Source organism: Macrobrachium rosenbergii, chromosome 44 (assembly GCF_040412425.1).
Source record: "Macrobrachium rosenbergii isolate ZJJX-2024 chromosome 44, ASM4041242v1, whole genome shotgun sequence".
In the NCBI taxonomy this organism is placed as follows: domain Eukaryota; kingdom Metazoa; phylum Arthropoda; class Malacostraca; order Decapoda; family Palaemonidae; genus Macrobrachium; species Macrobrachium rosenbergii.
Window position 1 is genome coordinate 14,978,495 of NC_089784.1, and position 15,631 is coordinate 14,994,125.

General features: G+C 35.0%; 1 protein-coding gene across 14 annotated transcripts in view; it reads right to left on the reverse strand.

The window, feature by feature from the left end:
• The window catches only part of LOC136829355 (histone-lysine N-methyltransferase 2C-like), a 189,130-nt gene that overhangs the window by 82,083 nt on the left and 91,416 nt on the right, over positions 1-15,631 (reverse strand). For 9 of the 14 annotated variants that reach the window (XM_067087786.1, XM_067087788.1, XM_067087793.1 and 6 more), the window contains one exon: positions 11,067-11,648. The exons of the other annotated variants lie outside the window; for them this stretch is intronic. In XM_067087786.1, coding sequence (XP_066943887.1) covers positions 11,067-11,648 — 582 coding nt within the window. The remainder of the gene's footprint in view (positions 1-11,066; positions 11,649-15,631) is intronic. 14 annotated transcript variants of the gene reach the window in all.

The window sequence follows — 15,631 nt, forward strand, 5'->3', positions numbered from 1 at the left end:
AACCATCCACTTTCCCTGAAGAAAAGGCATGGAACTGGGGTGAACATTTATCTTGCACAGACCTGGCATGTAATGAAGCTGGCCAGAACAGGGTGTTGCCACATCTTTGCAAGTATGAAGCTGAGCCGAGGTAGTCATTGCAGGACAGGAGATGGAACCCTCCTGTACTGAGTCCTTTATATTCTATTACTGTGCCAACAAGCACTATTCTGGACAAGACCAACTATGAGAGAATTCTTTGTAATTGGTTGGTCTGTCTTATGGAGCCCCTGGGGTACCAAGAGAGTGTACCTCCATATCTGGTAAAAAGCAACCAGTAGATTCTATTCTAATATATATATATATATATATATATATATATATATATATATATATATATATATATATATATATATATATATATATATATATATATATATATATATATATATATATATATATATATATATATATATATATATATAATATATATATATATATATATATATATATATATATATATATATATATATATATATATATATATATATATACCCAGGGGCATGATGTTACCTTTTAATATGTATGTCACTCCATGATTTTGATTTATTTACTGTTCTAGTTTTCATGTGTTCTGTGTAATGATAATAATTTTTGAAGTATTGTATTTAGTCTAATGTCAGATCTCAAAAGAGTTAGTGATTTGGATAACTTAACAGCATAATTCAGAATTGGTAATGTTTTAATAATGATGTAGTATGTCAGCAACAGGTGTGCATGGTAGTGAAGGCTTGTTTTGCTTTGGTTGTCATCAGTTAAGTGAGTGCTTTGTTTGGGGTTATTCGTTGACAGGTTGAGATAACAGTTAAGATTCTGTCTCATATTTCGCAATGTTACATATCGTGTTCTGATTGCGTTCCATACGATTTTCTGGTAAAAACGTGTACCATTTTGAGAAATGCGAACAAGTGTTGCACTGGAGCACATGGCAATTGCATCATGTTTAAGATTGCATTGCTCTTATCATGTATTGTTCTAATGTGTTAGTTTTGGCCCCAAAACGTTTTGCTCAAGAAGTGACGTCATCTTCCTCTTCTAGTATTTCCTCTTGTATCTTGTTCCCAACAAAATGCCTTAATAACGATGTCATCTGATTGTTTCACTTCTTGCTGGAATCCAAAAAGTTGGTTCATTCTGATTTCAGAGACAGTTTGTCTCTCTCTCTCTCTCTCTCTTCAAAAGAGAAATTATTAACGTAAAATATCTGTGTGATCACTAGTATTAATCTTAGCTTTTGAGATCTGAATGTAGGAATAGTGTGTAATGGCACCTAACAAAAAAAATGTGTTTTGTGAATCTCAAGCAGCTGCATTTCAAGTGATTTTCCAAAAATTTTCACAAGCTTGTGTAAGGTAGTGAATTTTACTTATTATTACCATTGTATAACAAGGTATTATTGAGGGAATTTTTGCCTTAGTGAAATCATTATTGGCAAATTTTTTTTGTATTTTTGTGTGTTCTTGTGTTTGCAATCTCTTAATTTTTCACATTTTGTATATTGGTGATTTAGCATTTATTTACTTAGCATTTTAAGTATTTCTTATATAACTTAACATTGCATACTTGATTTAATTTTCATTTATTAAGATTTTCTTTTCAAATCTTGAGTAATTCTTGATAGTTTAAATTTTGCTTAATTTAATTTCTTGATAAATTCAAGTTTTTGTGATTTAGTTTTGTTTAATAATTTAACTCAAAGAATAAATTAAATTTTGTGATTTTTCAAATAGAGTAAACCCCACTTATGCACGGTCTCATGATTTGCAGACTCAGCTATTCATGAATTTCTTTATGGAACATATATACATTATTTGTGGAAAATTTGCCCATTCATGGTATTTTTCACTAAGAAATATTCACTAATTACTGTATTTTCACATAATTTTCATGACTAAACAGACTTTTTGTGATAAAACTATTTAAATACTCAGGTACCCAGGTAGTACTTGATTTAACCCTTAGTGGGCGGATTGAGCTTCAGTGTGTGAAGTAAAACAGGTTTGGGGAAGTGGACAGATTGCGCTTCAGTGTGAAGCAGAATTACGCACCACTGTTATGGTAATAATGATTCGAAACAAAGGTGCCAATACTTCTATATGCTATAAATTCACTAATGGCAACTTTTATACAGACGTGAGAGTTCGGCCAGTATCAGTAATGTTTATGACTTCAAGGGGGAAGGTACTGCATCTCTCTCTCTCACATGAGTCTTTTTGTAAATTTGCTTGTAAATATACAAAGGGGTTGCTGTTGTTTTTTGTTTTTGTCTTTTACGATAGTATGTCGGTTGTAAGTGTAATTTTACAAAGAAAATTGCAAAGAAATATTAGAAAAAGCATGTAAAAGTAAAAAAAAAAAGTTACTGAATCTTCCTTCTTGTAAACTTACGTAAATATTTTACAACAAGTATGCAAAAAATTTGTTACTGCTTTTATTTCTTATGTGTTTTGATATTGTGTGAGCAGTAATAATTTTACAAAATCCCAAAACTTATTTATTAGAAAAACATATATAAGTTGGTAAAATTTACAATTGCCTTGTAAATGAGGCCCCACAAGGGGTTGTAAATAGTCATTTTCAACTTCTCGCAGAAGGTAGGGAAATATTTTTAAGAATTTTTTATTTATACAGTGTGAATGTACGTGTCATTGTCTTTCCATTGATGTGATTTTTTTTTTATTTTGCCAACCTCAAAGTTTCCCCAGTCTGGGGTGCTGCACATTAATAAATTATGCCGTCCCTTCAGGGTTAAAATAATTTGCCTTACGATAATTCGATTTTGCAATGGGGTATGCAATTAATACCAATACAACAATATTTATAAAATATTTTTAAATTTTGTGCAGGCACAGGCAGCAAGCATACAATCAGGCAGCGAGAGAGACCAAATTACAATACACTAACTTCTTTTCCTCCATCTCTTTATCCCATCTTCTAGTTAAAAAAGTAAAAGAGAATGATAAAAGTACTGTTAGTAAAGTTATACTCTTGCGCAAATGCATACAGCAAAGAACAACCAAACGCGAAACTGTTGTTTTGCTTATAACCGAATCAGAGAGCATACCTAACAGAGGAACCAACAACCAAAACTCGCCAATTTTTGCTTGTTGTCACGCCGTTGGAACGGAATCCCCGCTGATAACCAGGGACTGCCTGTATGTATGTATATGTATGTGTATATATATATATATAATATATATATACATTATATATATATATATATATATATATATATATATATATATATATATATATATATATATATATATATATATATATATATATACACACACACAGGCAGTCCCCAGTTATCGAAGCGGGGTTCCATTTCTGAGGGTGTGGTGATAACCGAAAATCGGTGATTTCGGCACCGAAAAATGCCGATTTTTCGTTTATCGGCGCTGATAAACGGAAATCAGCGATTTTCATCGCTAGACAAGCGCCATAAAACTTAATCGCTGTTAACCAAGCCCTCCGTTAACTGGGGACTGCCTGTATATTAATCATATATATATATATATATATATATATATATATATATATAATATATTTTCATGATACTGCCTTGTAATATGTATAGCATTCCATGTTTTGATATATTTATTCTCCTATTTATCATGTGTTGTGTGTACAGTAATAATATTAACTGTGGAAATATGATATGTTGTGTGATGTCAGATCTCAAAAGAGTTAGTGATTTAGATAACTTAACACTGTAATTTAGAATTAATAATACATTTTAGTAGTAACATAGTACATGAGCAACATGTGTGTGAGTTCTACAAAGGCTTGTTTCACTTCAGTTGTCATCAGTTAAGATAAGAGAGTGCTTGTTTTAATTCATGTGTTGACAGGTCGGGGAAAGCAATCGAGTCATGTTAAGGTTTCTGTAAAAGCTTTGTCCTATATGAGAAGACGAATGATTTCGCAATGTTACATGTGTTCCGTACTATTGTCTGGTAAAGACATGTACTTTTTGAGATATGTGAATGAGCGTTGCACTGAAACACGTGGCAATTGCATCATGTTTAAGATTCCATTGCTCTGATCATGTGCTGTCCCGATTGCGTTCATAATGTTTTTGCCCTGGAGGTTACATCATCTTCCTCTTCTAGAATTTTCTTTTGTATCTCGTTCCCAAAATCCCTTAATGATTACATCATCTGACTGTTTCATTTCCTACTGGAATCCTAGTTTGTTCATTCTGATTTCAGAGACCGTTCTTGTTGGTTCTCTCTTTCTCTCTCTCTTCAAAAGAGAGTAATTATTAACGTAAAGTGTTAGTGTGGTCACTGGTGTTAATCTTAGCTTTTGAGATCTGAATGTAGGAAAAGTGCATTTGGTAATGGTGCCTAACAAAAAAGTGTGTTTTGCGAATCACAAGCAGCTGCATTTCAAGTGATTTTGCTAAAGTTTTCACAAGCTTGTGTAAGGTAAAGTGAATTTTACTTATTATTACCATGGTATAATAAGGTATATTAGGGAAATTTTACCTTAGTGAAATTATTATTGGTAAATCTTTTGTGTATTTTTATGTGTTATTGTATTTGCAATCTCTTGATTTTTCACATTTTATGTATTGGTGATTTAACGTTTATTTACTCAGTATTTTAAATATTTCTTGGTAATTTAACATTTCATACTTGATTTAATTTTCACCTACTAAGATTTTCTTTTCAAATCTTGTGTAATTCTTTTTAAGTTTAAACTTTGCTTGATTAATTTAATTTCTTGATAAATTAAAGTTTTGTGATTTAGTTTTGCTTAATAATTTAACTCAAATAGTAAATTTCCCGATTGTGAGTTCTAATTATAAATTTTGAATTTCAAAGTAAATTTTTGTATTTAGTGTTTTAAAAAAGTGTTTCATTTATTGACCACCAGTGAATTGGGTTATAAGGGAAACAGTTAAAGCTGTTTGATGTAGTGATGCCCTTTTGCTCTAGTATATTTCTTGTTTAATTGTTGATACCTCAAACTTGTTTTGATAAGCTTAGTTTAATTTTTCACATGATTAATGAGGTTTTAAGGGATCACTGTTACCTTTGGAGTACTCAGTCATAATTTTTATTGTTATGCGAGTTCAGGTATCTGGCTGAAGTGAGGAAAATTCTGGATTCTGTGATTATTAGTTGCGAACAAGCAGGTACTTGGAACACTCTATATATAATATATATATATATATATATATATATATATATATATATATATATATATATATATAACCAAATATTCATATATGTATATATATATATGAAAACCAAATATTCATATATGTTTAGGCTCAACGTGAATTATGTCAATGCTCACACATGGGCTATTTGCCAAAAAATGTGTAAAAACATTCCCACATATTTCTTGTCCAGATAAAGTCGACTAACACTTTACACTGAAATTAATTTAAACAGTAATTTGTAAGTGTCTTTTCTGTACTATGTATCAACCTTAAACATTTTTGAATTATCAGTAGTGCTTATTATTACTTTTACACTTCAAGCTCTGATAAATAATAGAAGCACCCACAAAAACTTACTGACAAGTTAGTGAAAAGATTTCGGTATGGCAATCATCCATGAAAATTCAAATTTTGTATGAACTGTATTTATACTATGCATTTCCTGTATTTGTGTTTACTAATATTAAACCATTAAGAGAAAATGTAATAGCATATATCTCAGCTTCACAACATAAAAATATTGCAAATGAGTCACATACATTTCCTACTGCCAGCTGTGCTTTGAAATATTTTGTATCACGTCCTTCAAAGTCATAACAGAAGCTAATGCGCTGACTGGTTGCTATTTTGTGAGATGGCATCTGACATCTAATAACAAGACAGCACTCTGCTAGACAAATCCAGGTAACCATGCTTTCTTAAAAACAAAGCAGAGAGTGTTTTGAGCAAAACCACAATTGTGACAGCCAACAAGGTCACAATTGTCGGCTTTTTGAGATACAAGGTAAGGTAGGTATGTGTCCAAACCATGTTTCAAACCACGCTCCGTCCCCCTCCCCCCCAACCAAAAGAGAAAAGGGTATAGCAGGCCCCTACTTAAAAGTCTGACTGAGGTTCTCCTTACATTAAAGGCACAATGACTATCTTACAATGCTTCTGTTGGGCAGTAGTAAAGTAAAAAGGGTGTCTACAGCCACTTCTAGGATCACCATTAAAGGGAGCTATAACTGTTAACAGCTGTATGGGACCATTTATTCTGGTGAATAGCCAGCTCCAGGGCTAGCCTGTTTGGTCAGGGGAGTACAATTTCACTGGAACAAAGAGACAGCTAGTTGTCAAACTGGGCAAAAAGCTATGCCATTAATTCAATGAACAATTTCATTGATGAAGATCCTGTAAATGAAATGAGGGACAAATTTTTTCGTTAACAAAGAATCTCTGGTGCAGGCAAATCTGAGCAAAGAGCACCAGTAGTCACCACAGAACTAGTGCTTTTACTACTGCTACCAGTCAACCATCAAGTTTCTTAGCAGTCTACACCAATCCAAAGTGAACATGCTTTCATTGGTGACAAGGATTCGAAATGACTCATGATGCTGTTGCCAGACCCAACATAGAACTTAGAACAGGAGAGCCCTTCCCCAAAAAGCAAGGCTAACATAATTTCCTGATGATGGAAGGACCAGAATGAGGATATATTTATCATTAGGGCATCAGGGATACTAAAGCATCCTTTCCTGACAGCTGATTGCACCTACTCAGCCACCACCATCCTAAAGGGGTTCTGCAAATGAAATTGTTTAGTTAACCATGGAAGATGACTGGCCTAAAACCTCTTTTTCCTTCAGTTCCATGGATAACCAACTGTAGAAAAAAACTACATGATCCATTTTGCATTTCCTTAAACACTTGTCTCATGACAGCAATCCCTCATAAACCCATCCAAAGTTAACTGATGGTAAAAAACGTGGAATAGGTTGATGCAGTGACACCTCAGCACTCAAATTGCCCAAACTAGATCAATTCCATTTCTGATTGCTTTGTTCAAAAATAAAAATTGCTCGAGCTGACTATCTGCTCGCCACTCGATCAAACATGACCTGCTGGAACCTGTGACCTGAGATACAATACATGTATGGGTATCGCAGCTGAAACATTGGGAAATGAGTAACAGTTTATGATAATAAAAAACAAACAGGCCAACAAAGAAGCCAAAACAAAAAAGCTGATGTTGCTAAAGGAGAGACAGCAAATACAAAACAAAGATTATAAACAACTGAAGTTAAGAATTTGTTATTGAATTGGATCAACAAGAAATAGATGTTCAGTGAGAAAAAAAAAAAAAAAAAAAAAAAAAAACTTTGCTGATCTCTTGAAAGACACCTCTAGATAAAGTGCTGAAACAATGACCAAGGGCTGATACAGGTAATGGAGTGTTCAAAGCCAGCCATTGATGGCTTCAGAAATTCATGAGAAATGGTATGCATAGTGTTGTGAGGTTTGGAGAGGCTGTCAGTTTTGACAAGGTGCTACCCAGAAATAACACCCAGACAAAGCTGTAGCAAACCATGTAATAAACCTGCCAAATGACAATGCTAAGTCTCACTTTAGAAACCTTTCAAAATCTAAGCAAAAGTAAATTTCATAGGACGGCTTGCTAGTGAGACAGACCCAATGAGCCTCAGGAAGATAGCACTAAGAGACAGACAAGGGGGAATTCCCTTCCAAATGATAACATCTCTCCTCATTTTCATTTTCCTTACCACCTTCCACACATGCTACCAACTTTGAAAACTACAAGTAAAATGTGAGACTAAATCTGCATTAACTCAATCTGTTTGTTGCTTATTTTTTTTAAGATTTATGCATGCTTTGCTTGTAAACTTTGTGTTAAGAGCTAAAATGCTTTTATAAGTCTATTTTTGGGAGGGTCTGGGATTGATTACTCTAATTTACATTACTCCTCATGGCAAAAATTCCTTCAATATTTGTACAGCCTTCTGAAACTTATTCAGTTTGTGTACCAAAGTTACCACTGTCCTTGTCTCCAAAAAGAGGTGTCAGTGCTAACTCCGTAAACACCTACTATGTTCCAATCTGCTAGACTTCAGAACAAGTCATTAACTGTGGAAGAAGCATCACATAGACTATTTTCAACTCATCTTAATCCTCTAATGCATGGTTGTGATTCTCCCACTATCAATTGACAGTTAATGGTAACTTTTCTCCTGGGATTCTAGAGATATTGGCAGGATAAAAAGGCAGAATCATGAGTGATCAGAGATACTTCAGGCTATATTCTCCCCTTTCTGGAGCAGAGTCCTATTATTTCAATCTCAGTAGGTCGTCTTTGACTCCTATAGCCACAAACACCAGACAAGTACCAGTGGTTTAGAATGATTCTTCTAGCTATTACAGTCATCTCATTGTGGTCTCAAAGGCAACAGGTAGTTGGAGAAGGATCAACAACCTATGCCCTCTCAAAATGATAATGCAACTAAGTCTCTTCAGGCTAGACATGACAGAATCAGTACGGAGGCCTACCAGGAAGGTGAATGAAGAGTGGATTTCCCAGCAACCCTAGACCTTCAAGATGTGTATTTTAATGTCCACATCCATCCTGCCGTAAGTTTCTGCAGTTCATTTAAGAAGAATGGACCTTCCTGTTTTGGGGCCTGTGATCAGGTAATCTAGTTACTGCTCCACAAGTTTTCACTAGAACAGTGGCACTAGTGGTATCCTGAATTCTTCCTCAAAATTCATCTCTGGAGGTTATTTGACAATCAGTTGGTTTTGGCTTGCTCTGCATAAAAATTGGGAGCTCATCCATCCTATTATGCCTTTGCTATTCTTTGGGACTGCCAATAAACAAAGATGAACCTGCTGCCTTCAACAACTAATGTATACTGTCATGATTTCTGACAAGGAGGAGCAACTGGTTTCCCTACAAATAACAGAATCAGAAGAGTGTCACAAGTGATTCAGCCACTTCAAAGGAGTTACCACCTTCTAGTTAGGACTTAGCAGTCCCTGATCAGCCACCTGGTATCCATGCCAAAAATGTACACACCAACCATACAACAAGGGACTTCAAGATATTACCCTTAGTGCATAACTAATACTTCCAACTGTTGACCTTGATGGACAACAAGAAGACACTCCTAGATATTATCCACAGTATTTTATATACTGCATCGCATTTTCCTTCTTCTTCCCTAGTATTTCTTCTTTGTTACATTTATTTATATATAAGAGACTTACATATGTGCATGTACAGTTATATGCTTCAAATGTTGACTTTGGTATAAAAATGTGCATGTACAGTAATACACTAAATACAAAAATGTGCTTGTACAGTAATATATACTAAATGTTGACCTTGGTATAAAAATACTCATTGTTGACCTTGGTATAAAAATAAGTATTTATAGAAGTGGACATGAAAAATGAAGCAATTCCAATTATGTATTGGTTATTACCAATACAAAATATCACAGAATACGATGAAAGGCAATTTTAGTTGTTTAACATAATTTCACTCTTTTATGTTAGCAACCAACATAAAGCACCTAGTCATTACTTTTTCAACCAGTTGCTCATCAAAGATGGCTCTCAATCCATGGGAGTATTACTATCTTAATAATTTCTCCTTCCACAGGTTCTACAAAAATAACATGTGTGTATCTTTAATATGGAACACTGAAAAAACAGAAAAATTAGGGGCTTCCATCTTATGTCAAACAGTACAGTTTCAAAAGACTGGCCGAGTGGCATACTGCTCACATTTTGCAATGCAGTTAGCACAAAATTTTTTTGTTTAATTCTTTAAAGCATCTTCTAATACAACTGCATATCTTTCAGCCTTCTAATTTCCATCTTCTCTTTTGTCTCAAAACCACACAGAAGTTCAACTTCTTTAAATTTATATTGCTATTATATTCCTCTCTCATTCAGGACACATAATTTGGGCAGGCCCTGAATTAGTCCTAAAAAGGTGGCCCAGAGGTAATAATAATAATAATAATAATAATAATAATAATAATAATAATAATAATAATAATAATAATAATAATAATAATAATACTGATTAGTATATTGAATTTTTCTCCCCAAAGTTAATACAAATTAACTACTGAAGCATGTCCATGCAAGTGTTACCTATGTCAGTGGATCTTTGTAAATATAACTTTTTGTATCTAATCCCAAAAGCAACTGGAAATGACAAACATGAAACAAAAAGCCAAGAGAATATAAACTTGGAACTCTCTTGTGTTTCATACTACTTTGGGTGTGTAAAAATTCTTTTTTACACTAAACAAGAAAAAAAAGCTATGCTATTCCTGCAAAGATTCATCAAGAATGCTTTCCACCATATACTCAGTCTTGCTTGCAAAATAAAAATGAACATGAAATTTCCTGCGCTTAATCAATTACTAACCAATATGGTTGTGTGAAAAGGATATGATTTTTTCACTTGAATGAGCTCTCTGTTCTTATTTTGGAAACATTTTCAGGCAGGATAAGGTATCCTCAAAAGAAAATACTGTTCAATACATGGATGTGAAAAATTCACATGAGCTTGTGGATACCTAAAATTGTAATTTATAATGTAAAACCATAAGGCATGTTTATGTTGGGCAACACTGGGTAATCATGGCAACCAACAAAAACATTTATTTACACTTCTATGGTTAGTTCGAGGACTCTTCCTTGTAGTGGCTTTAAAGAACTTTAAAACTCCATTAAGTTTTTCCACAGTTTTGCTTGCCAATTACACAGATATACAATTAATTTTCAGAAGCTCTGTCATAATTTAAACTAATATTCTTAATCACTGCATACATTATCTGCAGAATATATATATATAGTAAATATTGAATATGAATACACACACACAAATACCAATATAAACATACAAACCACTGTTATTGGACAGGTAGATATAGAAAAAAGGATCACCATACAAACTATGAAGAAGGAAGTAGCAGTGATGATAGGGAACAACTACTCTACTCTAACCATGATGTTAGTGATAGTTGTGGTTAAGTGGGCACTACATTTCTATACTAACCGTGGTGGTGGTGGTAGTGGTGACGGAGGTGGTAGTGGGACTGGGGAGGGCATCTTGGTGCAGAACAGGCAGAGTTCGCATGATTTCTAAGGGGGTGAGGACTCTGATATGCTGATCAGGGTCCGGTGAGGATGAAGGGGGAGTGGTTAGTGGAGGCGGCTCAGATCGAGGGTTAGTCAAGCGGGACAGGGAAGATGGTCTTAGAGGGTTAAGGCTAGAAGGGATGTTGCTGCTGCTGTTGTTGCTGTTGTTGTTGTTGTTGTTGCTGCCAGGCGGGGATGTTTGAACCCCTGCAACTTTCATGGTGGTAGAACTAGGCACAATGCTGCACTGTTCTAAAGTGTCAGCATTTGAGTTCTGGCTCTCTGCACTCAGCGGTTGCACGGGACATGTTGGCGTAAGACACGAAACCACAGGAGAGGTCTGTCCAGGGGTAGATGTACTTGGTGGGGGGGACAAAGGGGGTTGAGGAGTACTAGAACTCTCCACAGACATTGGAGAGAGAGGGATAGGAGGCGAGGTAGAGCCTGGGGGATCTCGTGCACAGCTGCCCTGGGAAATGATGACTCGCCCACTGCGGAACTATTGGGACCACAGACAGAAAATGGGAGTCACTATATAAATTTGAGTTTAGAAAGCCAGGGCCATTGCTTGCGATGATATCTTCAACAGTAATCTTATGTGTACTTTTAAAAGATTAGTAATTGTTATATGAAAAGCAGCATTAATTCTTGTTAGTAATACTGAACATATATCTCAAGTTCTTGAAAGCCTGTTGGCTAACTTATACATTCTTAATGTTAATCTAAAAAATCTTGAAAATGAGATTTCAATACTAATCAAGAGCTCAAGACAAATTTCATTCATTTTCACGTTATATACAGTAAAGCATGTAAACTTAATACAATATATACAAGTATATACTGTAACTATATTTCACCATGCAAGTTGCTCTTATGCATGCACAGAATTTGCAATACTGTTTATTGGCCAGGAGCTCTCACCATGCAGTCATGTGCATACAATTCATTTAATACAAGCTTTTTGCAGACATTTAGATTAACTTTTTAATTTAGCCTTTTACAAGTTAAAGTTTGGCAAACGGGAGGGTATGAACGCATTAAGAGTTTAAGTTTTAATCTCCTCTCATTTAAGGGGTCAAATAAAAATGGGGAATAAAAAGAAGAAAATTCATATAAGAATACAGGCAGCTTTGTAGGTAATATAAATAGTGTAGTCACATGCAAAGGCAAAACTGGAAAGGATTCTCTAGATATATGAAGCACATACCATGCCAATTGTGATGATGCGTAATACTGTACACTGTATTTCATATATACTGTATGCAGTTAAAGAACTTCAAAGGTTATAAAACCAAGTCCATGAAAGAGGGAAATAAACAGCTACTTTTTGTAGCCAATAGTTTTTGCACAGCAAATCCACCTCAAGATAAAATCTTGGACCACACATTAATTCTGAGTTTTACTAAAAACACTCTGCCACTACATACGCAAATAATAAATTCAAGAAAAAAAAACCTAATAAAAAATGTTAATTTCAAATACAAATTGAACGTCACTCATAACAATTCTACCCAAATGAAGTTTCCATACCAAACACAATAAAATGGTGACCCAAAAATAGGGTCTAATGTGCATATCCTACTACATTTTATACAACAAAAAAGGATTTTATATACAGCACAATACAACGAATCAGCAATACTTACAACAAAATATCAGCACATACATGGTACAAAAATTATAAAAGAAAATAAAAAATGAAGCTCAAATAGGAGCCAATTTAAACTAGTTTCTAAATTCTTAAAAAAAACATACATGACATATATAACAAATAAACATCTTCATGCTACCAAATTTTACAGTTAAAAAATATATTCTATAATATATATATATATATATATATATATATATATATATATATATATATATATATATATATATATATATATAGAGAGAGAGAGAGAGAGAGAGAGTGAGAGAGAGAAAGAGAGGTGATTACCTATTTGACAAATCTATTATGCAAACAACGAAGGCAAACTTAATGAGATAAGAAAACATGTAGCATAAATTATTCTTTGAAATAAATTGCAGTGATCAACTGACATCATGATCAACAAAAAAATTCAAGAAAAAATAAAAAATACAGTAGGCTCAATTATGCTGATGTACTTTCAAAAGGAGGAGAAAAATTTCCATTACATTATAATTTCACGAGCTCATACACCACTCCTTTTGAGCAGTTTCTCCAGTTGTTGAGAGAGAGAGAGAGAGAGAGAGAGAGAGAGAGAGAGAGAGAGAGAGAGAGAGAGAGAGAGAGAGAGAGAGAGAGAGAGAGAGAGAGAGAGTTACCATCAAGGATCTTCCTGTTAAACTGTTCAGGTGATTTTTCTTTTTCTCGCCCCCAACAAAACCAAGTGTGGTCCACAGAGTCAACTGACCATTATGTACACAACTACCAATGTTGCAATCACAGTATGAAATGCCTCTGAAGCAAAATGGAGTATTTCCTGCTCTCCTGGTTATTAGCCCTAGTACCTCTTCATGAGAACAAGTTATTCACTACAGTATACACTTGCACACATATACAATTAAACAACATATGTCGACAAAAATTTTTTCTTATTATGAAAAACCTTTCTCACTATTTACATACTCATTAATCACATATTACCTCCATTCTGTAGAAGAAAAAATATAGTCACACTTACTTATAGTAGTCAAGATTGAGAGGCCTCTACTATGTATACATCATCCTGCATACCCTCTCTCTCTCTCTCTCTCTCTCTCTCTCTCTCTCTCTCTCTCTGTGTGTGTGTGTGTGTGTGTGTGTGTGTGTGTGTGTGTGTGTGTGTGTGTGTGTGAGAGAGAGAGAGAGAGAGAGAGAGAGAGAGAGAGAGAGAGAGAGAGAGAGGGGGGGGACAAAAGCCAGTGTAAAGAATGGATGACAACCACTATAACATTAATAATGTACAAAAACAGCTCTTGTCATGTCATAATTCATATATTACATGCATAGGCATTGAGAAGACAGAGGAATCATAACCTCACAGGCATAGCCATATAATCACAGGATTACTGGAAGACTGAAGACAAATTTGAATGTCAATCCCGTGAATTCCATCAATGAACTTAATGGGCATACAAACCACTGGCAAGTATCTGGCACTAAGTTTGGCATACAAACCACTGGCAAGTATCTTGTAAGAAGTAAGCTTGAGGAGCACATACCAGTAACATCTAGTGCAATGAGGTTAGTTAACAAAGTCCAAACCTCATAAATCTCCAGAACACTAAATCACTATGTTCTGGAGACAAAAACTGAGCCTAAGGAGAGTTTAATAGATGACCAGTTCTTTCAGTATTCATAGAAGGCCTTGGAACAGACAGACCAAAATGCCTAATCAAGTCATGTGTCTCTACAACAGCATTCGAATCCAAACCTTGATGGATCATTAAATAGTGCAGAGAGATAGTGCAGAGAGAGAGATGAAAGTTAGCAATTAAAAACAGCTTTGTCATGTCATAGTTCATGTATGACATGCATAGACACTGAGAAGGCAGAGGAGTCATAACCTCAAAGGCATAGCCATACAATCACAGGATTACTGGAGGACTGAAGATACATCCTGTGAATTTCATCAAAGAACGTAATGGATAAACCACTGGCAAGAAGTGAGTTTGGGAAGCACATGCCAGTAACATCTAATGCAATGAGGTTAGTTAACAAAGCCAAACCTCATAAACCTTCAGAACACTAAATCATTGTGTTCTGGAAACAAAAACCGGGCCTAAGGAGAGTTTGATAGATGACCAGTTCTTTCAGTATTCACAGAAGCCCTTGGAACAGACGGACCAGAATGCCTAATCAAGTCATGTGTCTTCGACAGCAGACAATGATATTTATGTCTTCCCACAGAGAAAGACGAAAGTTAGCAATTACTGAAATAGAAGTAGTGTGTGTGTGTGTGTGTGTGTGTGTGTGTGTGTGTGTGTGTGTGTGTGTGTGTGTGTGTGTGTGTGAGTGTGTGTCTGCGCGCTCCATCCTCCACAGGTGATGATGTTGGAACACTTATTATGGAAATTATGAAAGTGTTGATGCATCAGAATTTTCTTTTAGCGTTTTCTTTTAGAATAGAACACTAGGCTTGTCAATGACGATATCAGTAAGACTGGTGAACCAATCCTGTGAGGGCAGAATGGGGAAATGTATATTATTCTGCTGTCTGATGATGTTCATAAAAGCACTAAGATCTGCCTAATCAATTAGGGCGAAAGGGGAGAAAAGTGCAAATATCCAGACTGTTCCCCTACTGCAAATTCCCCTCAATCTTCCAGGCTGTCCACCATGTTGACTGACGAGTGAAGTCCCACACAACTGTCCAAGACCCGGAAAATACTGATGTTCATTAACCCCTCCCAAGGAAAAACTTGAAACCCACAAAACTGGACATGAGACTTACACTACATGCCTCTGCCAACATGAAGATTCCTATGACCAACCTTCACAGTGACTCTAAGTGGGTGCCTCTTTGGTTGTAATTA